The following is a 24472-nucleotide window of genomic DNA, read 5'->3' as shown; positions in this document are numbered from 1 at the left end:
TTCTAATGGTATTAGTTCTCATATTGCTATCTAAATTGTTCAGGCTATCATCATTATCACCAAAGATGGAGGTAGATATTGGTAGAAGTGGCCAGTGATTAAAGGAAGGTAGGTAGAGGAGATAAGATTCTCTTTTGGCATGACACTTTGTTAGGGGATAGAAGGCCAAAGGTCCAGTTTCCACAGATTTTAACCATTGCTCAGGACAAGAATATGTTGATTATGGATGCTTTTAAAACTTACCGCACAAGTTACAGCGGTCCCAAACGTCTCCTAACACTAGGATACATTTTAGACACACAAACCCAATCACGTGTTATCTAAGAATGTGGTTATTATCTGTTTTAATATGTTCAAGTTCCGCAGTCACCAAGTTTTATACTGTGCTTTGTACACTTTGTGCTAGGCTCTATGACATCTCTTATGCGAGTTAGGTATGCTACCCTCTCCTAGAAGTCTCTATTTCCTCCTCATTGTGCAATAAGAACAAGGAGAAGGAACGAGTGAGTGTGTTTGTGAATTTTGTGTTATGGCTGCAGAAGACTATTAGAGTCAGTAAAGATGATTTCCAGGCCCCAACATTACTTTGTGCCATTTAGTTTCTAGTATCCCTCCAGTTATGGCCCATAGTTTCGTTCAAGGTCTGTTTAGCTATTTCCAGAGAGATTGGGCTATTGTCTTGTATTGATTTTACTTTGTTTATTTTTTTTGTACTGTTTGAAGTCTTATACTCATTTTATGTACTCTATTTTTTTATCTTCCGAAAAATACTTCCTTTTATTCAAGACCCAAAAAGAAATATAAAGACTTTAAAGAGTCTGTCTCCTCTTGTTATAATTAGATGCTATTGATACTAGACTCATCTGAATCTTTTACAAAGATCATAATCTCCAATATGGAGATAATTTAGGAGACCTGTAGCACTTCATCTTCTACTTTCTCGTAAACTCCTTCATACATCAGCAGCACCACCTCTATGCCTCTCTAATATTTGTATAATAGTTGGTGCAGAATGGCAGAATTTTCAAAAGATTTTTGAAATAGGGAAATGTTCTTTGCATCATTATGGGCTAGGTTCATGGATTTTTTTAAGGGACTTTCTTTCTCTATTTTGCAAAGGGACTTGATTACTGTCTTGTTCTGATGGATCTTTTCTCTCTCTTTGCATTTTCTCTAGTGTTATTGGAGGGTAGCTTGGCTTCCTTTTCTGTCTTTTCTACAACAAAATGTAGAAATAAATCAGAAACACAAAATAGATATCCAACTTACAGGAAATGAAGTCTCTACATTAGAGATAAGAGATGTCCATTCATCAAAATCTAATGAACCCCCAACACTGACTTTCTTGAGTTTATCCTCATCAAAACCAGCTGCAGAGTAAGAAAGATCTGATTATGACAAAATCATCCTGCCTCACACATTTAAAAGTCAAACTAAAAAAAATAAAAAAATAAAAAATAAAGCTCAAGCTTCAGTTTGTTTCTTGGGATAAAAGGAAAAATAATAAACTACATATTATATCTCATGTCCTTAAATTAAATAGGAGAATGAAAAAGAGCATCAATATATAAGAAAATTATTATTTAAGATCACAGAAAAGCACAAGCATGTCTTGCAGTACGCGGCATGGACAGTGCAGACAGTAGGCAAAACTTGATCTTAGCCAAAACAGAGAAAAGTATCAGATAATAGGCACACAAATTAGACAAAGACAATAACACCAAATTTTTTTAAAGAAATAAAAAATCTAAGAATTATATTTCTATGGGCACCATGGGAGTGCCAACCCATGCACAAAGTTATTCACAGATCTGTCAACTTATCAAAAAGGTTCCCTAAATTCTCCATTGACTTGACTCACTAACAAAAAACCAATAGTATGAAACCATCTATTCATGAAAATATTGAATCCATTCACATCATCCACCCTATCAAAAGCCATAGCCATCAATTACAAAGTACGTAGCTAAGTCTTTTAAAACAATACAAGGATTATGACAAACAGGACAAGTATCATTTCGTAATTCCTAACTCAAGCTTTCAAGCTTCTTTTTACTTTTCTTAAGTCTTAAGGCTATTGTCGAAACAAATTAACTTAACTCACGAGAGAATGCAAATTACTTATAAAATGGTAAAAGTTCACCTTCTAACCAATTCAAAGTGTGACTAAACCAATAACAGAATTTTAAATCTCCGGCATCAATTCCGCCTGGAACTGACTGAGATCAATTTTTGCATCCTCTCACATTTAAAATGAATGTTGGCTTCCAAATGAATTCAAGTACATACATTCCACGCATTGCCCAACTCTCGTTTTACATAAAGTAAACTCTACAGGATACAAAGGTTAAACACCTCTATCAACTACGTTATGAACTGACCATGATGCAATTGAACAGAAAAAGAAGCAGACAAGAAATTAACTATTAACTAACATTTAGAATAAACAAAAACAAAACAAAATGTCCCAAAAAGAAAACCCCAAAGGAACTACTGGGGCAAATATTGGTACGTGAAAAAGTAAGCTTCCCGTGGAAATTCATACGGAAGCTGAGCATACCCAAATCTCAGAAAGTCATTATATGGATATTAACCACGTAATTAAAGGCGCAGACAAGTATATCTTTACATTCAAAATAACAATACGTGGATTAAGAATTAATACGAAGAGACAAGAGAGAGTTAGAGAAGAGAAAGAGATAGAATCCTTACAGGGTTTCTCGGAAGACACAGGGTTGGACTCTGTTTCAATGTTTGTATTAGGAATCTCCATCACAACCAGCTCGGCATCACAGAAATGCTCAATTTGTGAGATGAAAGTATAACAAGCAGGAAGAGAGTACTGTGGCCTTTTACATCCGTTTTTACGAGTTGTCTTCATTGATTTACAGCTCCACGGCGTCGTTTCAAAATAAGTGTCTCCATTGATCTGTTACAGCTTCACGGCGTCGTTTCAAGGCAGTAAATCCGTGCGACAGTTTGAACCGGTTCACCTCTGATTTGCTGGGTCGGTTCGGGTCGGGTCGGTTTTTTATTTTGTGAATATTGTAAAATTTATGTTATTTTTATCAATAAAACTTTGAATGTTTATTTGATTATAAATTTATTCTCTAAGCAATTACAACAAAATTAAATTGTCCACAAAATTATTTAAAAGTTTTAATCTTTTTCAAATATTTGTAGATTTTTTTTTTCATAATCTTCTAATTATCTAAATTATAATTTACTTGAAATTTATTTTTAACATCAGGCTTAACAACGACATGATAAACATAATGGATCACATTTCGTGACATATGGAATTATATATGTGCCCCTTATCTTCAAAAGTTTGTAAGATCATTATTTTTAAGATATTCACTCCATAACTAACTATCAAGTATCTTATTTTTTTAGAGTTCTCGACGTTAAACTATGTTAAGATAATTTCTAAGTACTTTGATTATTTAAAAGAAATAAGTTATTTGATCTATCTCTATATATTTTAAACTTCAATATATAGGTTGTTTATCTCGTATCTTTCAATGAGAAGTTTATGACAACAAACTTTCACTAATTACAAATTATATTTTAACGGTACTATATATATGTATAGACAACTTATATAATCCATAGAAACAAACTTATATGAAATATACCAACCTAACTTATTAGTAACAAATCTCATGAAATTTGTGTCTTATTTTTCGTTAAATTAAATTATAATCTAGTAAAATGTGTAGACTTACAAACAATAATATTAAAGAATTCTTATAGTATGTGCTATGTAGATTTGACTTAAAATTTTGTAACATTTGCTCATAATATGTAAATATTGATATTTTTCAATAATCATTATCGTCGTTATAAATTATTGTTATATTAAATCAAGACTTAAGTTGATAATAGTTTATAATGATAACTTTCTCAACATACTCTCTTTTATTTCGATTGATAACAATTAGTCAGTATTTTTCTGTTACTATATATTACTTTAAAATTATTTGTATTAAAAGTTTATTTGAAAAAAAGTTATTCGTACGTGATTTTTTTTTATGCAATATCTATTTTTACTAATTTCGAGTCCGAAAATATTCAAGAAAATAATAAGTTTGCCTCATCATTTTACTTTGTTTTGTAAATTATTGATCAATTTTCTCATTGATCATCCCTTTTACCACTTAATTTTTACATACAATAATATACTTTATATATATATAAAAGTTTAATATATATATATGTATATATATCCAAATTAAATTCTTAGTGAGAATTCAAAACTCCAATATGTCAATAAATCTATAAACAATTCATAAAGCAATATAATTACCGTCCAAAAAAATTTATTTACATATATTTGCTTTTAAAAATAATTAATTACATGTACGCACGTATTAAATTCATTTAAATGGACATTGTATGATCTACGTTTTTCCACTCCTCGCAAAAAGTCTTCAATCACAGTACAATAAGAGCTTCGAACTTCGCAGCAATGGCGGTCTCCACTTTCCCTACATGGAGGTCTCGAGAAGGCGAACAGAGACATCTAAATAATTGGCGTAGCTGGTATGAAGTGAGAGCAAGTGGTGCAGGAGGCGAAAGTTATCTGGTCTTAAAAAAAGATTTCGCGGACGAGGAGGATTATACAGAGGCCGGTGACTCTGAGCTTTTCTTTGTGCAAGTGCAGCGAAAAAAATCCATCGATAAGAAATCCAAATTAGCCGATAAGGTAATTCTCTCTCTCCTTTTGCTAGTTTTCTCAGTTTATGTTCTAAAAATTTTTTCATGACGGAACTTAACACAAATTAATCCTCAAAAGATTTCTATCCTAATCTAATTTCATCTGAGTAGATAAGAAAAAGGAATTCTAGGTTTCCTGAATAGTTTATGGGGCATTGAACTTTCAATGGAAAAGGAAAATTGTGTTGATTTCAATTGAACAGAAAAGGAAACTTTCACTGATAGTTCCGTTGCTTTTTTATTAGGTTTCCGGAATTGAACAGCGTTTACCTCTTATTTCCAATATAAGCTGGAGCCTGCTGGTGTCTGGTGGTACTCTATAAATAAGTGCTTCTCTTATCCTTTCTGCCATCACAGATTCGAACAACTACTCAATCTTTTCATCTGATTACCCGTTGTTGTCACCGAGATCCGAGTAGAGTTCTTGTTTCGTTAGCGACTTATTAATCTTAAAGAGAGACATATTGGGAGCGATGTTGAAGCAAACAACCGAGGCTTTCGCTGGCAAATATGGGAGTGTCGAGGGGGGGAATAAGCAGAGAGTCGCCAGTGGCGGCGGGAAGAAGATTGAAGGCACCGTAGTTTTGATGAAGAAGAATGTAGTTGAGGTCGCCGACTTGGGTGCATTGGTGATTGACGATCTTCACGAGCTGTTTGGCAACCGAGTCTCTCTGCAGCTCGTCAGTGCTCGAAACAGTGACTCTGCAGCTGGTAAGTGGCTTTCGCCTTTTGAACTTTGATTTGCTCGCTTCTTGACCTCTGTTAATTAATTAGTTTACGATGTTGCTAAAAAGAAACACAGAGTACCAGCAACTTTTTTATATATAATTGTTTACCAATTAAAGATTATGTTTGAAGCAAATCAATTATTATTTTTTTAAATTCATTTGGAATTTCACAAATTGTTTAGTTAATTAAGAATAGAAAGTCTATTAGAATAAAACTATCCTGTATAACCGAGACTGTGTATTTAAAATCTACTTGAAAGTTTTAGGATGTTAATTTTTATTATCTGAGATGAGATTTTTATTTTTTCTAATTAAATGAAGTGCAGGTTTCAAAAGAATTCCACCAATAAATTTCATAAATTCCAAAGCATAGCTTAACTTAGCAATCAAAGTAATACGTTCATTGTTCAATTAATTAATTCAAGAAATTAATATTGGGGTTGATCGTTTTCTGTGAAGATCATGATCATCATTAAGAGATTCTTGTAAGCTAACCTATCTGCCGAGAAAAAGTTCCCTAGATTCATCAGTTGCTAATATCATTTGACTATTTGTCTTTCTGGAAAGTTTTAGTATTAGCAAGTGATTTTGAATTCTAGGAGAGTTAATTCCTTTTCAGGAAGTGTTCCGTGTTCCTTTAGATTTCTGATCATTTTCAAATCATATCTTTAGTTACTTTTTACATGTGTTTTTTTTTTTTTTTAATGTTTTCAACTTCCTTAGAACGAACACATGTCAGACCAATAATTTAGCAATCAACATTTTGGATACCTGTTTGTTGCTACTTTTCTACTTTTTCTCCCTCATATTTTAAAGCTTACCGTATATCTTAATTGTGTTTGAGTGCAAGTTTATCAGCAGCTTAATAATACCTGATTTTATGTTCTAATGCAGGAGATCAGTTGCAAGGAAAATTAGGAAAGAAAGCATTTTTGGAAAATTGGATTGCTAACACCACTCTTCTAATCACGGATGAATCTGCATATAAGGTCACCTTTGATTGGGATGAGGATATCGGAATTCCCGGAGCATTCTTAATATGCAATGCTCACAGCAATGAGTTCTATCTTAAGACTCTTACACTTGAAGATGTTCCTGGTGAAGGCCGGATGCATTTTGTTTGCAACTCGTGGATTTATCCTACTAACGATCATGAGAAATATCGTATTTTTTTTATCAATAAGGTATATTATATGATATTAGTTCTTATGGAAGTTTCAGTGTTGTTTCAAAGAGCCACATAATTATATATTTACTTTTTTTTGGGTCAGTAATGCTGTTAGGATCATTTGATTCATACACTTGCTTAATACATTAGCCAAATGGAGCTAATATGCTTTCTCTTAGAAAATGATTGAAGTATCATATAGTATTTGTTGAATGATTGTTTTTTAAGTGAACTTGCCATTTGGATTTGTTATACAATGAACCATTTCATGCAAGCAATGTTTTAGATCAAGCAACTGTTTAATGTTAGGTAAAGCAAATTAATTATTTTTTTTTTTTGTTTCTGCAGACATATCTCCCAAGCCAGACCCCAGTGCCATTGCGCAAGTACAGAGAAGAAGAATTGATGAACTTGAGAGGAGATGGGAAAAAGGAACTAAAAGAAAGAGATAGAGTGTATGACTATGCCTACTATAACGATTTGGGAGAACCTGGAAAGAATCCCCGACCCGTTCTTGGAGGATCAACTGAGTATCTTTACCCTCGAAGAGGAAGAACAGGTCGAGCACCATCAGAGAAAGGTTAGAGATTCAAATTATATACTTTTTTATTCACTTGGCTTATGTGGTAAATTTGTATTCTATCAATTAAAATTGAAACAAAGATATGTGCGACTTGTTGGCTCGCTATCATAAGTATTAACGTTATTCTTTTATTGTAACAGATCCTAAAAGCGAAAGCAGGATACCACTTATAAAGAGTTTAGACATCTATATTCCAAGAGACGAGAGATTTAATCATTTGAAGATGTCCGATTTCTTTGCCTATGCATTTAAACTTATAGTTCACTTTATTAAACCGGAGATTAGAGCCTTATTTGGCAAGAACATTAATGAGTTTGACTCTTTGGAAGATATGATGAAACTTTACGGAGAAGGAAGCAACTCGTTCCATAGTTCTCTAATTGACTGTATAAGGGAAAACATCCCTCTTGAGACATTAAAGGAAATCTTGCGAACAGATGGTGAAAGACACTTCAATTTTCCAATGCCTGGAGTCATTAAAGGTAGGAAGATGTTCGACTTCCTTCAGCAAGTACAGAATAAAGAGTATCAATTAAATATTATTCCCTTTATATGGTTTGGTTAATTTGATCATCCTTACCTTAATCTGAAAATAAACAGAGGATATGTCAGCATGGAGAACGGATGAAGAATTTGCAAGGGAAATGTTAGCTGGAGTAAACCCTGTGGTTATTTGCCTCCTTGAGGTAAATTTAAAATAGTATATAATGGTTTGAGGTTTTATTTATTTATTTATTTATTTTTGAAAGGTTTGATTTGGTGGAAATTGATTGTAGGAATTTCCTCCAACAAGCAAGCTAGACCCTGAACTATATGGTGACCAGAGTAGCTCAATTAACAAAAGCCACATTGAAAAGAACCTAGACGGGCTCAGCACAGGAGTGGTAATTACTTTGAAATTTATGATGAACTTGTCTTAAAAGATGAACCATTCTAAGGGAGAATTATTATTATTTTTTCGGTTAAACAGGCATTGGAGGAGAATAGGCTATTCATATTAGATCATCACGATCCGTTGATGCCATACTTGAGGAGAATAAATACTACTTCGACAAAGACATATGCATCTAGAACACTCCTCTTCTTGAAGGATGATGGGACTTTAAAGCCGCTGGCTATTGAGTTAAGCTTGCCTCATCCTGAGAAAGATCAACTTGGTGCTATTAGTAAAGTGTACACGCCAGCTAAAGACGGTGTTGAAGGCTCAATGTGGCAACTGGCAAAAGCTTATGTTTCTGTTAATGACGCTGGCTATCATCAACTCATTAGTCACTGGTACATCCTTCGACAAGTAAAAGATATAGTCGAATTTATTATTTGACTTTGACTAATAAGCATCTAACTTTTGGTCACAGGTTGCACACTCATGCAGTGATAGAGCCATTTATTATTGCAACAAATAGACAATTGAGTGTGCTTCACCCAATCCACAAGCTTCTTCATCCTCACTTTCGCGACACAATGAATATCAATGCACTTTCTCGGCAAGCGCTCCTTAATGCTGGTGGACTTTTTGAGGCTACTATTTTTCCTGCCAAATATTCCATGGAGTTATCGTCTTTTCTTTATAAGAAATGGGTTTTTACTGAACAAGCACTCCCTGAAGATCTCAAGAAGAGGTAACTATTCTATTTAGTTATGTATCTATACTTAATTACTCACCCAATCTTTAAAACTTGTTCTTATTAAAGTTTCAGGATCTTAAAATATATAACTAGAACTATAAACAACTTTCCCCTCTCTTGATAGGATAAATCACTTCACAATTTGTTAGCAAAAATATTTTTGATTTAGGAAAAATATCTAACTTTGCTTAAAACTATTATCTATATGATATCATGAATTACCTCAAGAAATAAATTAAGATGTTTGTGGTGTTAATTTTATGTCAATGTAATTGACGTTGTTTATGCTTTATACAGAGGAATGGCAGTCGATGATCCAAATTCACCACATGGTGTAAGTTTACTGATAAAAGATTACCCGTATGCTGTTGATGGACTTGAAATATGGTCAGCTATTAAAATGTGGGTAAGAGATTATTGCAACTTCTATTACAAAACTGATGAAATAGTTCAAGAGGACATTGAACTCCAGACTTGGTGGAAAGAGCTTCGAGAGGAAGGTCACGGTGATAAGAAAGACGAGCTGTGGTGGCCTAAATTGCGTACTTGTGAAGAGCTGGTGAACATTTGCACCATTATTATATGGATAGCATCTGCACTTCATGCAGCTATAAACTTCGGACAGTACTCTTATGCAGGGTACCTCCCTAACCGCCCTACTATAAGCCGTAGATTCATGCCAGAGGTAGGGACCCCTGAATATGATGAACTCGTGTCCAACCCAGAACATGTTTTCTTGAGAACCATCACCTCACACCTGCAAACTGTTCTTGGCATGTCACTCCTTGAACTTTTGTCAAAACATTCCTCGGACGAAATCTATTTGGGACAAAGAGATGCACCAGAATGGACATCTGATGCAGAACCTTTGGGGGCATTTAAGAAGTTTGGAAAGAAACTAGTCGAGATTGAAGAAAAAATTCTAGAGAGGAACAATGACAAGATGTTGAAGAACCGTATTGGTCCGGTCAAGATGCCATACACCTTGCTTTATCCAACTAGCGAAATCGGAATTACTGGCAAGGGAATTCCTAATAGTATTTCAATATAAAAATTCTTTGTGAGTCATGTAGATTATTATCGTTCTTTTAGTTTTTTGTATTTTTTAATATATTTTTTCCTTCTAGGTCTTTTTCAATTATAGGTTTGGTGCTTGTAATGTTACAAATACGTGTATATACTTAACAAACATTAATAAAAGAAATCTACAAGTAACGTGCATTACAATCTTGGAAGCTCATATTTAATTGAATCAAATGAACAAACATTTATTCTTCACATATACTTATACTTAAACCTTTGTATATGTACTTATAATAACAGAGCAATTTACAACATTAAAAAAGCTATAAAAGAGAATGAAAGTAGGTTTCAATTCTAACCATCATAAAATCAACATCATAAAACACTAGTGTTTTTCACCAATTTCTAACCATCTCCTCATCCCTTTTTCTTTTATTTTTCTATAAGCACCAAAAATTTCCTACTAAGCCTCCTCCTACTTGCTCAACCTTTAATCCTCATGCTCTCTCTTGCATCAACAACTCTTTGGTTGATATTTATGAATTTCTTCTTTAGCTTAAACTCTCCTTTTGCATATTGACTTTCCTACGAGCATAATAAAATTATTAAAATGACAATCTACTTAAATTCATCAGCCCTTGCTTCTCTATCTTTCTTCTTTTAGTATCGGTCGCTTCAACACAGGACCTCGACCACCATTTTCCATTGCTACACTACTTGCCCTTGCTTTTTCTCAATCAATATAGATATCAAAACTCAAAACTATCTTACTCCTTCGTGACCCTCCCTTTTGTCATGGTTTAAAAATGAGAAATAGAAATGATAAAACTTAAAAATTAAAAAGATGAAAATTAATGAGTAGAAAAAAAAATTTAAAAATTATTTTTTCATTATTCTCAATCAAAGGAGTCCACATAAGCGATGAAGCATGTAGTTTAATTCGATGTAAAGCAAAGAAATTTATCAAAATTTGACATGTTGTGAATCTTCTTAAAAGAGATGAATGACTTTAATAATATAAACATAGCTAGTATATGATTGTCGTCAGCTCGTATAGTAAAATATTAAGTCCCAAAACAAGTACAACCCTTACATTTAGTTTCTTCGTTGTCAAGACTTTAAAAACACACTTCTAAAATACCAATAGGCATTGAAGCAATAGAGTGAATATTAGAAAGTGAACTTTAAAACAAATTTTATTCAAAATAATGACAAATATTTTGAATTTTTTTGTATTAAAACTTTTTTTTCATAAACAATAAAATAATAAGAATGTTAAATATGTACTATAGAGATTGTCGTTCAAAACAATATCGGAGATATTTTGAAAATGTATTATTTTTTTGTTTAAAATAATATGTTTTAAAAAATTTTAAAATAAATTAGTTTATTATTATCCTTAAAAAGAAATTTATTCTTTAAATTTTTAATGAAACCCAATAAAAACATAAGCTTGGCCTTCCATAGCCTCAGCCAACCAACTTTAACCAACAAACACCTCAGAGTACCAAACAAGATGAGACTCTGGCCCTGCAACTCTTCACTCCCACTCCCTCCCTCACTATCACACCCTCCAAAATCCCCAATTCTTGTTATCATCAACAATAACAACAGCTGGGCGAAAAAAACCCTAATTGATGCCCTAACAGGAGTACTTTCCTTCACCATCTTACTCTCCTCGCCTACCTCCCTTGCGATCCATTCCCCTCCATTCGTGCAATCTCCAGTTTCTTCTGATTCATCGTTGAATTTCTCCGATTCTTCATCGGATAGTTGCCGCGAAGAAGAAGCAAATGAGTTGCAACAGAGAGTTGAGGTCAAGCCTGAAGCTGTCACGAATAGAGATATCGTTGAAGAAGCCTGGGAGATAGTGAATGAAAGCTTCCTCGACACCGGGCGCCATCGCTGGACTCCTGATTCCTGGCAGGTATCTTCTATGTGTGTTCAGCTCTATTTGGATGAATTGTCTCTGTAATCCCTCATTTTTAACTACTTGACGGGTATGGCCCGACTGTGTTGCATCTCTGTAAATTCGTATGTTTTCTACAAGGTCTTTTTGGGAAAAATAATTGAAAATATCTCTAATATAAATATATATATATTAATTTTACCGTCATTTTTTATCCATGTAGGCACATGCATATATAAATACATGTGTATATATGTTATGCATATAATTATCCATTCATATATATATATATATATATATATATATTTTCTGACAGAAACACTCTCTTTGGAGAAAGAGAAAATACTTAGTTACATATATATCTTCAAACATGTATATACATATAGATATATGAGTATAAAAAGTAAAAGTTTAAAAATGATTTTATATATCAAATGCAACTTTTAGTTTTTCTTTTTAATTTTTTCTTTATATTCATTGAAGAACCTTGTTTTTAAAAATTTTGTTTTTTATTTTTTAACAACTGAGTATAATTTATTAGTTTTTTATTATATGAAAAATTTGTGAAGAACACTGTTCTACAACTGAATGCAGTCAACACATATTTGAGGATAAGCTAATTGTGATTGTATGTTTAAATGACATTTAAAGTTTATATTGGTCTCGAGGAAGGATTTTTGGCTTTATAAGTTTGATAAATATGCTTTTTATGTATTCTTGCAGCAAAAAAGGAAAGATATTTTTGAAACTTCAATTCAGACAAGATCCAAGGCTCATGATTTAATTAGACGAATGTTAGCCAGTTTGGGTGACCCTTATACTCGTTTTCTTTCACCACCCGAGGTATGTGGTTGTTCAGTATTTGGCCCCTTTCAATGATATTATTGTACTTCTATTATTATTAGTTAATTAATGACTTAATTAAATGTGAATGAATTTCCTATTTTGATTTTTTTTTTATTATACATTTCTTTGATGCATAGTAAAGTTATTAATTTCAGTCAGTTAAAGAACCACTAAGGTTCTTTGTTATTGAAAATTTATAATTAAAGTTTTTTGGTTTATTGAATTTTTATTTATAATATTTAATTTACAACAACCGAATATATATAGGAGAAGATTAGAGAGAGTTTTAATAAAAAACTAAATATAAATCAATTCTATAAAAGAAAAAGAACTTCCGTTTATGAAAATCGACTATGATTCTGCTTTGTATGGAGATTTCTTTGAAGATACCATCTGTAGGAATTGGATTTCTGCAAGAAGTCAAATTCCTAAACTCGCTCTCAAGCTGGTTTAAAGATGTCGAACAAATCATGTTTCAACTCAATCTTTGAAAGTCTTCCTAGGTAATGCCTTGATGAAATATCCACAGTTTAATGGAAAGACTGTTAGTTCCACAAAGATAATGCTCCTGACTTTATCTTTTCTTTTGTATATCAATCTTCATATGCTTAGTTCGATCATGATAAATTTAGTTTTTTGCTATATTAATTGTGGATTGGTTATCACATAACACTTTCATAAACTCTAAAGAGAGAATTCTGAATTCAGTCAATACTCTCTGTAGCTATATTCCTTCACAGATACTATGTGCTACAACTCTAAACATAGCCTCAACACTACTCCTTGATACCACAAATTGCTTTTTGCTTCTCCAAATAACTAGTTTTCCCTATATGTATGTGCATTATTCAGATGTGACTTTTCTATAGTTAGAGAACCAATCCAATATGCATTAGTATATATTTCAATTCCTTGGCTTCTTTGTTTTTTTTATCTAGCTGTTACTTTTAGATACTTGAGAATCTGAAACATTGCCTCCATATGTTCTTCAATTGGGTTATTCATAAATTGACTTACCATACTAATCACAAAACTAATATCTAATCTGATATGTGAGAGATAAATCAATTTCCATCAATAGAGTCTTTAAGTAAAAAAGGAAACATGACATTCAAAATGGAAAAGAAAGGATAGCAAGTCGTTTGTGGTAGAGTTAGAGCTTGGTGGTAAGGTCTAAAGTTGTGGCAGAGAGAGATAGCCCAGGAGCATCCAAGCAGTATAGTCTGTTCCTACCTTCAACATGTTCAATCATCTTCTTCAAGTTCTGGCACTGAAAATCACAATGAGAAGGAAAAAAAGTTATTTTGTAGTTCAGGTTCTTGGTCAATTTAGTGACTTCCACAAGTTTGGTACAAAATTTAGGGTCATGTAGCACATTTTAATAATATTAGTACTAATTTTGATGGTACCTGTTTCTGCAATGATTTTAAAGATCCATCTGCAGTGATAATTTTTCGACTACTTGGATATGGTAATATGTGTAAACATGTTTTAGTCATATGATCAGTTGCCTTTGAGTTTATAATCCATGATTTCTCAAATGATATATCTAAGATATTAAAACCATATGAGTGAGAAAAGATTCCTGAATGTGCCAACAGACCTTTATCTGTGGGCTTCTCTAGGTCCTCGAACCTGTTTTTAGCCGTTCAATTTCAGTCTTGAATTCAATCAATTCGAAGAGCTTGTCTTCTTCATGCTGGATAACTGCATGGGTTTGTTTGTAAGGGTTCTGTAGAGTGTTTTTGCACCCTCATTCTTTGTTTGCGGTAGTTGGCTTCCCATGGAGCTTCCAACACTTAATTATCATGCGTTGAGAATTTTTACAGAAAATACACCATAAATTTTCGCTATTCTCTCTTGAGCTTATGTTGTTACTCGGTTCTTTCCCTTGTTGACGTGGTTTAGAGCCTTTAGTGGCCATTTCTGAGTTATCAGTAGTGCACGGCTCTAGCATAACTCTTCTCCTGCTTTCTTTGGCACTAACTAGTGATATTGCTTTATTCAGAGATGGTAACTTGTCTTTTCCCAGGATTTGAATTTTACTTGATCATATTCTTTATTGACAGTGGTAAGCCAGTTGAAATTGGGAGTTATTAAAGGCTAGGTGGGAGATTGATACATCTCTCACATACTAGGCCGGACATAGTTGGTGAACAATACATGCATTGACCCTGAGAACCATTCTTGTAGGTAGTTTATCAAATTTTCAGATACTTGAAGTCTGGTCCTAGGAAAGGCTTATTCTTTTCCAAGCATTGTCACGTCAAAGTAGAAGAATTCATAGATGCAGATTAGGCTGGATCTCTTAATGGTAAGATGTCTACACCTAGTTGTTGCACTTTTCTATGAGATAACTTAGCAAGTTACCTAAGAAGTATAAAAACAACCTATTGTTGCCAGGTCTATTACAGAAGTAGAATATAAAGCAATGATACAGGGCCTGTATAAACTAGTTTTGTCGCAGAAATTATTATATATCTTGAGAATGATAGAAACAAATAGTCTAATATTATACTGGGAGAACAGTAACAATCTGCATTGCACATAATTCTATTTAATATAAGAGAACTTAGAATATTTTTTTTTGAAATAAGAAGTGTAAAGAATATATATTAACAAGGTACCAAAAAACAGGGGGTACCACCCATTACAAAAGTTTTACAAGATAATTAATGTGTTAATGATATTCCCAAAATGCTCATCACTAATAATGTCATGTTCTAGTAAAATAGACCCAAAATAATGCATCCATTTATCTCTCAATCCATACAATTCAACCTCCTTACCCTCAAAAGCTGTAGAATTTCTCTCTTTTCAAATAACTCAAAAAATGGTCAATGGAATTAATTTAGTCAATTTCCTATCTAAATGCATACCATCCCAAGCCCATAATTCCTTCCTAACAGGCCCTGACATAACCCAGTTGATACCAAAAAGGTTATAAATAAGACTCCAAAGCTCAAAAGCCACAGGACTAAGAATATTGGAATTGATAAATATTTTATCAAGGAAAAAATAAACAATGGTGTTCCAAGTATATGTTGTGACTACTCGATATCAACTAGTTTATGCCTTCAGCAAAAGCCTCTGCAGTAAACAATTCCATGGATTGATTTTCAAGATGAGTATGAAGGAAATTTATGGACCATCCTGAGAGAGTGTTGATTATCAGAATTCCAGGATGTTTGCCATAACTCCAGAATCCTAACTTTCCATTTGTATTATTCATAATTCTCTTGTGTAAGCATTCTGCTTTAATTTTGTAATAATTCTGTAACCAGATTTAGCTAATTCTACGTAAATGTCACTAGTATCTATATGTATTAAGGTTCGTGTGAAATATGAAACAAAAATCTTTCTTCCTCCATTTTATGTCTCCTGTTAAGTTTCCAGTACTACTTCATGCACATCAAGATTTTCCTAGATAACCATATTGGACTCCCTTTAAGCAAGAAATCCTAGAGGTTAGTCGTTGTAAATACTTTACACTAAGTCATAACATGGTGGTGATATAGTATTCTATACTCTCGCTCTTTAGAACTGTTTCTCATTTTGAACCTAGGCTCTTTTGGTTTGTTTTTCATCATCTCCTTTTTTCTTTGAAATAAAAGAAGTTGTATTAAAAGATCGGTACCAAGGGGGTACCACCCAATTACACAGCATTTGCATCTTTATCAAATGATCTAGCACCATTCCAAATTCATCAACATCAGAAATATCATGACCCAACAATAAAAAACCAAAAGTATGTATCTATCTATCCATAGTAACATTGAAGTTTTTCATCATCTCCTAATGCTAGTCTCTTCAACACATAAGATTTCTGGTCATTGAGCATAAGTCTTCATCTCTCTTGTGGGAGGAACTGTTGACTCCATAAGAGTATTTGAGAATGGTAAAGGCACTTGTTTGTCTTTTTTTATTTCGGGGGGGGGGGGGGGGGGTGTTGAGGAGTATGAAGTACTTGAGTAAGAAGCTTGAAAGGAGCAAATCACACACTAGGACGTCCTAGTCCTTACATAGTTGGGATGCACATAATCTTTCTCCGTAATGGGAAAGAAGTTGACAGCTCGTGGCACTTCATGGAGGTTTTGAGAGGGATTTTGGGAAGGTCGTCCGGCCTCCCGTGCTTGCCTTGTGGCGAGAGGTGCCCTGGGTTTATTGCAACTCCTCTTGGGGTGCTTTTTCGGGTTATAATTTGGTGTGTGTGATTCCTCTTACTCATCTTGCAAGGACAACACTTCAGTTACCTGTTGAATTGCTGTTAATGGAGGTCAAAATGCAGTATCAATCTTTTGGGTTGAGCAAATTTTGAATTAAAAAAAAACTAGGATTCTCTTTGGCAGTTTCATAATCACTAGTAAGTAACTAATAATCAGCAGTTTTATAGTGAAGCTTAAGGTAGAATGACAGGAGATTAAGAGCGGAATAGAGGGAAGGGAAAGGCAAGGGAAGAAGGGAAAGGAAGCAGAGAAAGAAAAGAAAAGAAATGGGTTGAAGAAAGGGAGAGAAATGCTTCAACTCTACTCCAATCATCATCATTGTCCCCGTAATATCCAATTTCTTCATATAGGCAAAATAAATGGTAAAAGAGCCAATATCAACCTTAGCAACTAGACAAGTCTGCCATTTGAGATGAGAAAAGTTGGCAATGTGTGATTGCCACCTACCTTGAGCAAGTCATACCCTAGCACTTCAAGAATCAATTCATAATAAGGTCTTATATCATTCTTGCCGCCATTAGTAAGATGCGAATTTATCCTTATAAAAATTGAAGAAAAAGAAAGTAAAACATAACAAAATCAAGCAAAAAGGTAAATGTACAGATAACAATTATCTTTAGTCTTCTGCCTATAGGTGGTTCTAAAGTCTTCTTGGTGCTTGGGATGGTTCCATCACCCCATAAGAACTGTTTCTTCTTCTTATCAAAGAAAAAAATGTTGAAAGTTTAACATAAAATCGTGTTTTCTTTGGATTTCTCATTCTTTTGGAAAAGAATACCTTGGTGTTCATCGTGTTACTAATGGATTTTTCAGTTTCTTATTACATGGTATATGTCACTTGTCACATTTAAAGTTCTCCAAGATGGCGAGATATGACATGACTGGTATTGGAATAAACATCAGGGAGATTCCAGATGACAATGGACATGTAAAACTGAAGGTGCTAGGATTTATATTGGATGGCCCTGCACATACTGCTGGTGTGAGGCAGGTAAAAAAGCTACAACTGCAGTCTGCTTCTTAATGGTCATCTGTACCTTGTGGTTTACTCAGTTTCTTGTTGCAATATCATTGGCAAAACCAGAGAAATAAAATTTCTGGGGTTGGGGCAAAGTGATTGTTTTGGTTAAAAATGAAATGATGGTAAATTATTGTAAATCTTAATAATAGTTTTGCTTTCTAACTACTGTATTAATATTATTTTATCTACATTATGTATTCTATATTTTTGTCATATTATAATTTTATATCTCTTAACATAATAATAAAGTAAATCTGTTTACATTTTTATTGTTATTTTCCTTATAAATTTATACGTTCTTCATATAAATTTATAAATATTTGTAGATATTTACTTACATATTTATGAATAATATATTTAAATTAAAATAATTAAATTACTAATTAGTTCTGCTCAAGATATTTAAAGTTTTGAAAAGTTTTTCGTTAATAATAGATATATTTACCTTGATTCTCATATTCTTCTTTCCATCTTTAATAATATTTCTTCTTCTACCTTTTATAGCTAAAAAATAACTAATTGAAACTAATTTCTAACTAATCGAAACAACTTAGCTAATTATTTCTAACAAACCTAGCCGCTATTAGTTGGTTCCTCTCATCCCCTATTTCTTCCAATGGCTAATATATTTCTTTCACTAGCCAAGTATATAATGGCCACTGTCTCTCTTTTCTCTCTCAAATGTATGTTTTAGGTGTATGCTTGTGTACCTGTTCTCAATTGGCTATCCGATACTCTTCTTCTCTCAACCTGATGGTTATTTTCTAAAATAAACAAGAAAAGGGGCAAACAAGATTAATTTAGTACTTATCCAACTTCTTGCCTTTTTGGCTTCCTTTTCTCTCTTTTGAAGTGTAATGTTCCTTCATCTCCTTCAATAGCATGAATGATGATTATACATGCAGCAGGAATTGGAATATTTTATATATTTAAGGACCAACTGATGAAACAGATAATTTAATATCTCATATTGTAGTTTCTATTGGCAGGGTGACGAAATCTTAGCTGTCAATGGAGTGGATGTAAGGGGGAAATCATCTTTTGAAGCATCATCCCTGTTACAAGGCCCAAATGAAACTTATGTCACAATCAAGGTTGTTATCATGAAGTAGCAGGATTTCAGCATTCTTTTTTGGTTTCTTTCTCTTTGATATTTCAATATGCATACTCAATTTCAGGTCAAGCATGGCAATTGTGGGCCTATCCAAACAATAGAAGTTCAGAGACAATTAATTGCTCGAAGCCCAGTCTTTTACCGGCTGGAACAAATTGATAATGGCAACAGTTCTGTTGGGTATATACGCCTGAAAGAGTTCAATGCATTAGCCACAAAAGATTTGGTAATTGGTAATAATTCTTCTATTTATGTGGATCGTAGATATTTTGTTGCTGACCTATTGTTCTAGGGCGCACTGAACTTAATTTAACAAGTAATATTTTCTTCTGTTAACTGACATTTTAGTGTAGAATAAATTAAAGTTAATTTGCTTACTTGAGAATTAGGGTTAAACTTAAGTAACATGTTAGGAAATTCTTGTGCATGGCCTGCAATATTTGATTGTATCAAACAATCAAAAACAATTGAGAAAATTATCAGTAATTCACCTAATCTAACAATAACTACAAATAAATTTTAATGTTACTAACAGTATAATAATATACTGTTAAGTAATAGAATAAATTTTTACAAATATAATTCGTAATCTATTTAGGAAGTCTAGAATAAATACGTTCTGTATGACTATTAGTTCTGATGATTAGTGAACTTTGAATATTTTTTCTTTACAATAAAGATGAAATAAAGAAAAAAAAATGGCTGGTTTGAAGTAAAATGAAAAATATTGTGCTGAAGCAGGCTAAAAATTGGAATTCATGCAATGTCTGGCATGATACTGGTTGATTCTCTCTCTTCCTTTCTCAAGTTCTTGAGCCTGTAACTGTCAAGTTGTGCTTCAGGCCCATGTTAGTTTCTTTCTATGTTGATACCTTGTGCAATTTTTAATTTACTTATTTAGTTAATTAATTTTGGGGTAGCTCACTCCGTGCTTCCCCACCCATGCCAAACTCCTGCTCATGGAGGCCCTACTTGTTCTATTTGAGGAGCAATGGTTTATCATTAATTTTTTTCTGTAGCAATGAACCGACTTCAAAGCATGGGTGCCTCATATTTCATCGTGGATCTTAGAGATAATCTTGGCGGACTAGTGCAGGTTTCTGGCTGAATATACCTTTCTTTATCTTTTATTATTTAATATATTTAGGTATACTGACATGGTCTGCCAAATTATTATAGAACTTTAGGTTTCAGCTTTTATTAACGGTAAGCTTTTTAGTTCCCCAAGAGGGCAGCATGTCTATGTCCTTTTCTCTAGTTAACAAGGAAGAGTGTACGTCAGACTAATATAAACTACTTGCAAACTTCTGATCCCGTGATAGTAAGACAAAATTGCATATTTAGGAGAATTTTTAAGATAACAACAACTTATCTTATACCTGTGAACTGGAACTATGTTGGGGGTTAGGCATCCTCATTCAACAACAATATTAGGCATGTCGTCAGTAGTGCTGCTGTTGCCTTCCTTCTGGTGGCTATGCTATTTGTGTTATTTTAACAGGAAAACAAAAAATACATGTCTAGTAGGAGACTAGATGTTGAAGTAAAGAAGTGAAGAGAAACACCAAATCCTCTTGAAATATGTCTGGGCATGTTATACTCGTTATGGACCACTAAGGATGCAAGACTTCTGTTATAATTGTATGCCAAATACCTGGTGGGAAGTTTAAATAAATGGAGGGAATATCTGAATAGTTTTGGTTGCTTAATTCACATGCATTATTGTGGCTCCATTTTTTATTTGAATAATTTAATTTGGTTCTACCATTTTCAGGCTGGAATTGAAATTGCCAAGCTCTTTCTAAACAAAGGAGACACGGTGTGCCTACGACGAGATTTGAACTCTTAAGATACATGTTTTCTGTTTCCTTAATTTTCTTAGTTTGCATCCTACAGCAATTTTGTTACCATCTTCTCCAAAAAAAGGAAGGTTCCCTTTTATTACCATCTGCATCGTACAGCAATTTTGAAATCATTTAGCATGCAACTAGCCTGCCCAAACCTTTCCATTTAGGAATTCATCCCTTAAAGAGATATTTGGAAACTGAGTGTTTCTCCTAGAATTATTTTCTTTGCTTGGGAAGTGACGACAGATAGAATTCCCACCATTGACAATTTGAGGAAGGGAAAGATCTTGGTTAATGGTGTTAACTGTGCAAGAGGGCATCTGAAACTCCTAGTCACCTTCTTTTGCAATGCTCCACTTTGTGGCTTTGGTTCATTGCTCATAACTTCCGGGCCTATGTTATGCCATTGCTGGATTTGTTGCTAATGAGATTTGGATGAGACTGGGTGTTTGGGGATAAGAATAGGAGGGAACTTGTTTCTCTTGTTACCTTGTGAGTTATTTAAAGAGAGAAACAATAGAACTTTTGAAGATGCATGTTCTAGATTTATGGTTCTAAACCTTGTACTTTTTTGTTCAAGGGAGTAGCCTTCTTACTTCCATCGAGAACTTTCTGGACCTTATTGACATTTTGATCAACTTGGGATTAGTAACATATTCTTTTTCTAAAAAAGAAACTACTTTTGATTGTGGATTGCATCTATTTGACATTTTGATCAACTTGGCATTGGTAACATATTCTTTTTCCGAAAAAGAAACTGCTTTTGATTGTGGATTGCATCTTTCTTTATTATTTAATTTTAACCTTCTAAACTCTATTCTGCTATATCACATTTTGATAATTATAAAGATTTGTTTATTTCTGTTTTGTTTCAAACCGTTTAATTCTACAAATATCTCTACTATTTTCCTTTAAGATAATGCAACATGACAGTCATCAGACTCTTTTTTAGGTTTTATTTATTTATTTCTTTTTTCTTTTTTCACAAAAGATTTTTCTCATTTGGATTATTATTTTTATTTCTGTTGCTATGAAAACAATAGTGTAATAATGTGTATATCTTAATTCCTCAACCCTTTGTATCAACATGGTCTTTTTACCCTCTGATATATGTTCAGGTTATTTATACGGTTGGGAGGGATCCCCAGTACCAAAATACTATTGCTGCAGATTCTGCACCATTGGTTACAGCTCCTGTTATTGTATGTGCTAATACTTTGAGGGATCTATTCTTTTGAGGGGCATTGCTGTTCTTTGGAATTAATTTGTTTCTTAATATTTGCCATGTTAGGAGAACATTTTTCTTGTTATTGATGTGAGATAAAGAGAGCTTAAACATAATACTTGGAGAAAAAATAACAGAGAACTCTATAAGTAATTATATCTGAATAATGTAAAAATTCCAACTGTGTGTAAAAATTATCACAATAGTACCAAAGGAGTAAAGCCCATGTGTAAAAATATTTACAACTCTATTAAAATAGCTATAAGATCCCCATATCTTCGCTAGAACATAGCAGCTGACCCTTGAAAAAATTAGGGTCTGGAACCCTGAATTTTAAAATTTATCGAAATTAGTTTGTGTGCCCTCAAATGCCCTCCTTTTGCTCTTCTTCCGGATAGCCCACAAGATAGTCAAATGGATATGTCTGACTTATTTCTTGTCACTTGAAATGTCTTTCCACGCTTCAACCTCCTCCTCACAGTTTCTGCAATAACACAGCTCAACCCCAATAAGCTATAAGTCAAAGAGCAAAGGCGGCTTTCATAAGGACACCAAGGGAGCATATGATAGCATGTCTCAGCACCATTTTTGCACAGATAACATTCATTGACCAGAAATTTTTCCCTTTTAGTCAACCTACCAAGAGACCTGAAGCTTTCCCCTTTTAATCAACCTGTCCAGAGTTAGGATGCATCCCCACATTGCTCCCAATCAAAAAAGGCCACCCTAGGAGTCGTCTTCACCTTCTAGATCAGGTTCAATGGAAACTTCTCACTTGCATCCTCACTTGTTGGGAAGTGTAGGTAATAAGATTTAACTAAAAATATTCCCTTGGAATTCAAACTCCAAATTGGTTCATCCTCAGTCCTAAATGGAAATCATCACCATGGCAGATGGTGAACATGGAACCTCTTAGATAAAGAGGTCTGTACACTAGCGACTAGACTGAAGTTAGTCGGTAATATATGAATATAGTTAATTCAATTATACATAAGATGTGTATATTAAACTACAATCTGCTTGTCAAATAATTATCTATGAATAGCATGGAAATATAATAAACTTTAATAAAGTGGAAATATAACGGGTGATACAAGTTCGCATTTAATATCATTCAATAAATCTTCTGATATGCAAGTTTTGTACTTGCGGTCAATGCAGGTGTTGGTAAATAATAAAACAGCGAGTGCAAGTGAAATTGTAAGTGGTTCATCTGTGACCAAATATGACTGATTGCCTCTGGCTTTTCATAATTGTAGCATTTCTCATGTTTCAGGTTGCTTCTGCACTTCATGATAACTGTAAAGCAGTTCTTGTTGGCGGGAAGACTTTTGGCAAGGTTCAAATCTTGAATAATATAAAAATGACTTAAAAATATAATGTTTTTTTTTAGAATGTAGAATTGAAAAAAGAAAAGCAAGCAAATATTTATTGCAGACCTCTTCTTCTTCCTTTTTTTTTAAGCTACTGATACTCCTAACTCTGTCTAGAATAATTTTGCACCGGAACTCCTACTTTACAACTTCTACATTTTTGGTTTCTCTGTGGAAGGGGGAATTATGAAATTGATTTTCAGGGTAGTATTAAGTTTTCGTTCTGTACTTCTCAAAGCTATACGCCTGTGCGGGCTAATTAGACATTGTTTTGATATTTTATCTCTTTCCTTCTTTAACATACTCTTTTTCCATACCAAAAAAGACCTATTTAGAATGCCAAATTGACTGAAAATCTGGAAAGTATTCCATACAGTGTCTTTGACCAGTGCCTGTTTGGTTTTTCAGTTATCCATGTCTCAATTGCTAAGGTCGTTGTCCTAGGCCTTAAGACTAAAGAATAACATGATAGAGTGCTGGCGCTTTTCCATACATTTGATACTAGTTGATATTAATCTTACTAGGGTTTGATTCAATCTGTATTTGAGCTTAAAGATGGATCTGGGGTTGTTGTCACAATTGGGAAATATGTCACGCCCAATCACATGGACATAAATGGCAATGGCATTGAGCCTGATTTTGCAAATTTACCAGGTAATAAATTATCTTCAATTTCTTTTTCAGCCATGAAATTTGTTGGACAGTGTTGATTTACTTGAAACCATCCATGTGCAGCTTGGAGGGATGTTACAGAACATCTTTCGAAGTGCAATATGCATAGTCAAGTTTAAATATCCTCTATGTTCAGGTTTTTCTCTCTTCTGGTTCTTGATTCTTCTCGTCTTTGTCTTCGTCTTCATTTTTCTTATCATTTTTTGAATATTTCTTGACACATTAACATGAAAACAGCCATCTTTCTGGTACAACGCTATTCTCATAAGGAGGCACGGCATGATTCTCTGTTAAATAATATTCTTGTGGGCAATGATGGAATCGACACACATGGAAATGAAGCATTGGCTTCTGTGTTCTTGCATCGCGGCAGAATGGACTTAGCAAGGTGTA

At 33.5% G+C, this 24472-nt stretch overlaps 3 protein-coding genes across 8 annotated transcripts in view; 2 read left to right on the top strand and 1 right to left on the bottom strand.

Annotated features, from left to right (window-relative positions):
- Positions 1 to 2896, bottom strand: part of PRP39-2 (Tetratricopeptide repeat (TPR)-like superfamily protein) — a 32301-nt gene extending 29405 nt beyond the window's left edge. The window contains exons 1-2 of one of the 3 annotated variants that reach the window (XM_088211869.1): positions 2713 to 2896; positions 1270 to 1370 (exon numbers count right to left, since the gene is read on the bottom strand). In XM_088211869.1, the coding sequence (XP_088067995.1) occupies positions 1270 to 1370; positions 2713 to 2881 (270 nt within the window). In that variant the 5' untranslated portion in view covers positions 2882 to 2896. Of the gene's footprint in view, positions 1 to 915; positions 1217 to 1269; positions 1371 to 2712 lie in introns of all 3 variants that reach the window. The other 2 variants (XM_088211870.1, XM_088211871.1) reach the window with 2 other exon arrangements.
- Positions 2897 to 4397: 1501 nt separating this feature from the next.
- On the top strand, positions 4398 to 10044 carry LOC110819775 (putative linoleate 9S-lipoxygenase 5). Of its 2 annotated transcripts, none has more exons than XM_088211875.1 (10): positions 4398 to 4708; positions 5077 to 5430; positions 6342 to 6631; positions 6964 to 7195; positions 7339 to 7680; positions 7799 to 7884; positions 7975 to 8082; positions 8169 to 8473; positions 8554 to 8817; positions 9121 to 10044. In XM_088211875.1, exons 2-10 carry the CDS (start codon positions 5193 to 5195, stop codon positions 9872 to 9874), a joined length of 2619 nt encoding a protein of 872 aa, XP_088068001.1. In that variant the 5' UTR covers positions 4398 to 4708; positions 5077 to 5192; the 3' UTR covers positions 9875 to 10044. The 2 variants fall into 2 exon arrangements, with proteins under 2 accessions (XP_088068001.1, XP_088068000.1); XM_088211874.1 differs by having other exon boundaries at positions 4965 to 5430.
- Positions 10045 to 11297: 1253 nt separating this feature from the next.
- Positions 11298 to 24347, top strand: LOC110819656 (Peptidase S41 family protein). Of its 3 annotated transcripts, none has more exons than XM_088211882.1 (13): positions 11299 to 11773; positions 12479 to 12598; positions 17681 to 17818; positions 18838 to 18942; positions 19027 to 19195; positions 19982 to 20058; positions 20737 to 20781; positions 21928 to 22011; positions 23196 to 23234; positions 23311 to 23373; positions 23932 to 24061; positions 24143 to 24215; positions 24317 to 24347. In XM_088211882.1, exons 1-12 carry the CDS (start codon positions 11363 to 11365, stop codon positions 24196 to 24198), a joined length of 1437 nt encoding a protein of 478 aa, XP_088068008.1. In that variant the 5' UTR covers positions 11299 to 11362; the 3' UTR covers positions 24199 to 24215; positions 24317 to 24347. The 3 variants fall into 3 exon arrangements, with proteins under 3 accessions (XP_088068009.1, XP_088068008.1, XP_088068010.1); XM_088211884.1 differs by having other exon boundaries at positions 11629 to 11769; XM_088211883.1 differs by lacking the exon at positions 23196 to 23234 and having other exon boundaries at positions 11298 to 11773.
- Positions 24348 to 24472: the final 125 nt, after the last annotated feature.

The sequence above is a fragment of the Carica papaya genome, chromosome 9, assembly GCF_054855325.1.
Source record: "Carica papaya isolate Zhongbai chromosome 9, ASM5485532v1, whole genome shotgun sequence".
NCBI lineage: Eukaryota > Viridiplantae > Streptophyta > Magnoliopsida > Brassicales > Caricaceae > Carica > Carica papaya.
This window is presented reverse-complemented; position numbering and strand designations above follow the sequence as displayed.

Bases quoted from the DNA above. Each gene is read 5' to 3' on its own strand.
- LOC110819656 (XM_088211882.1), top strand. From the start codon at position 11,363: ATGAGACTCTGGCCCTGCAACTCTTCACTCCCACTCCCTCCCTCACTA. The intron at 18,943-19,026 runs GTTGTTATCATG...ACTCAATTTCAG, and splicing joins AAACTTATGTCACAATCAAG to GTCAAGCATGGCAATTGTGG. The intron at 23,374-23,931 runs GTTCAAATCTTG...TAATCTTACTAG, and splicing joins GCGGGAAGACTTTTGGCAAG to GGTTTGATTCAATCTGTATT.
- LOC110819775 (XM_088211875.1), top strand. From the start codon at position 5,193: ATGTTGAAGCAAACAACCGAGGCTTTCGCTGGCAAATATGGGAGTGTC. The intron at 7,885-7,974 runs GTAAATTTAAAA...AATTGATTGTAG, and splicing joins TGGTTATTTGCCTCCTTGAG to GAATTTCCTCCAACAAGCAA. The intron at 8,818-9,120 runs GTAACTATTCTA...TGCTTTATACAG, and splicing joins CCTGAAGATCTCAAGAAGAG to AGGAATGGCAGTCGATGATC.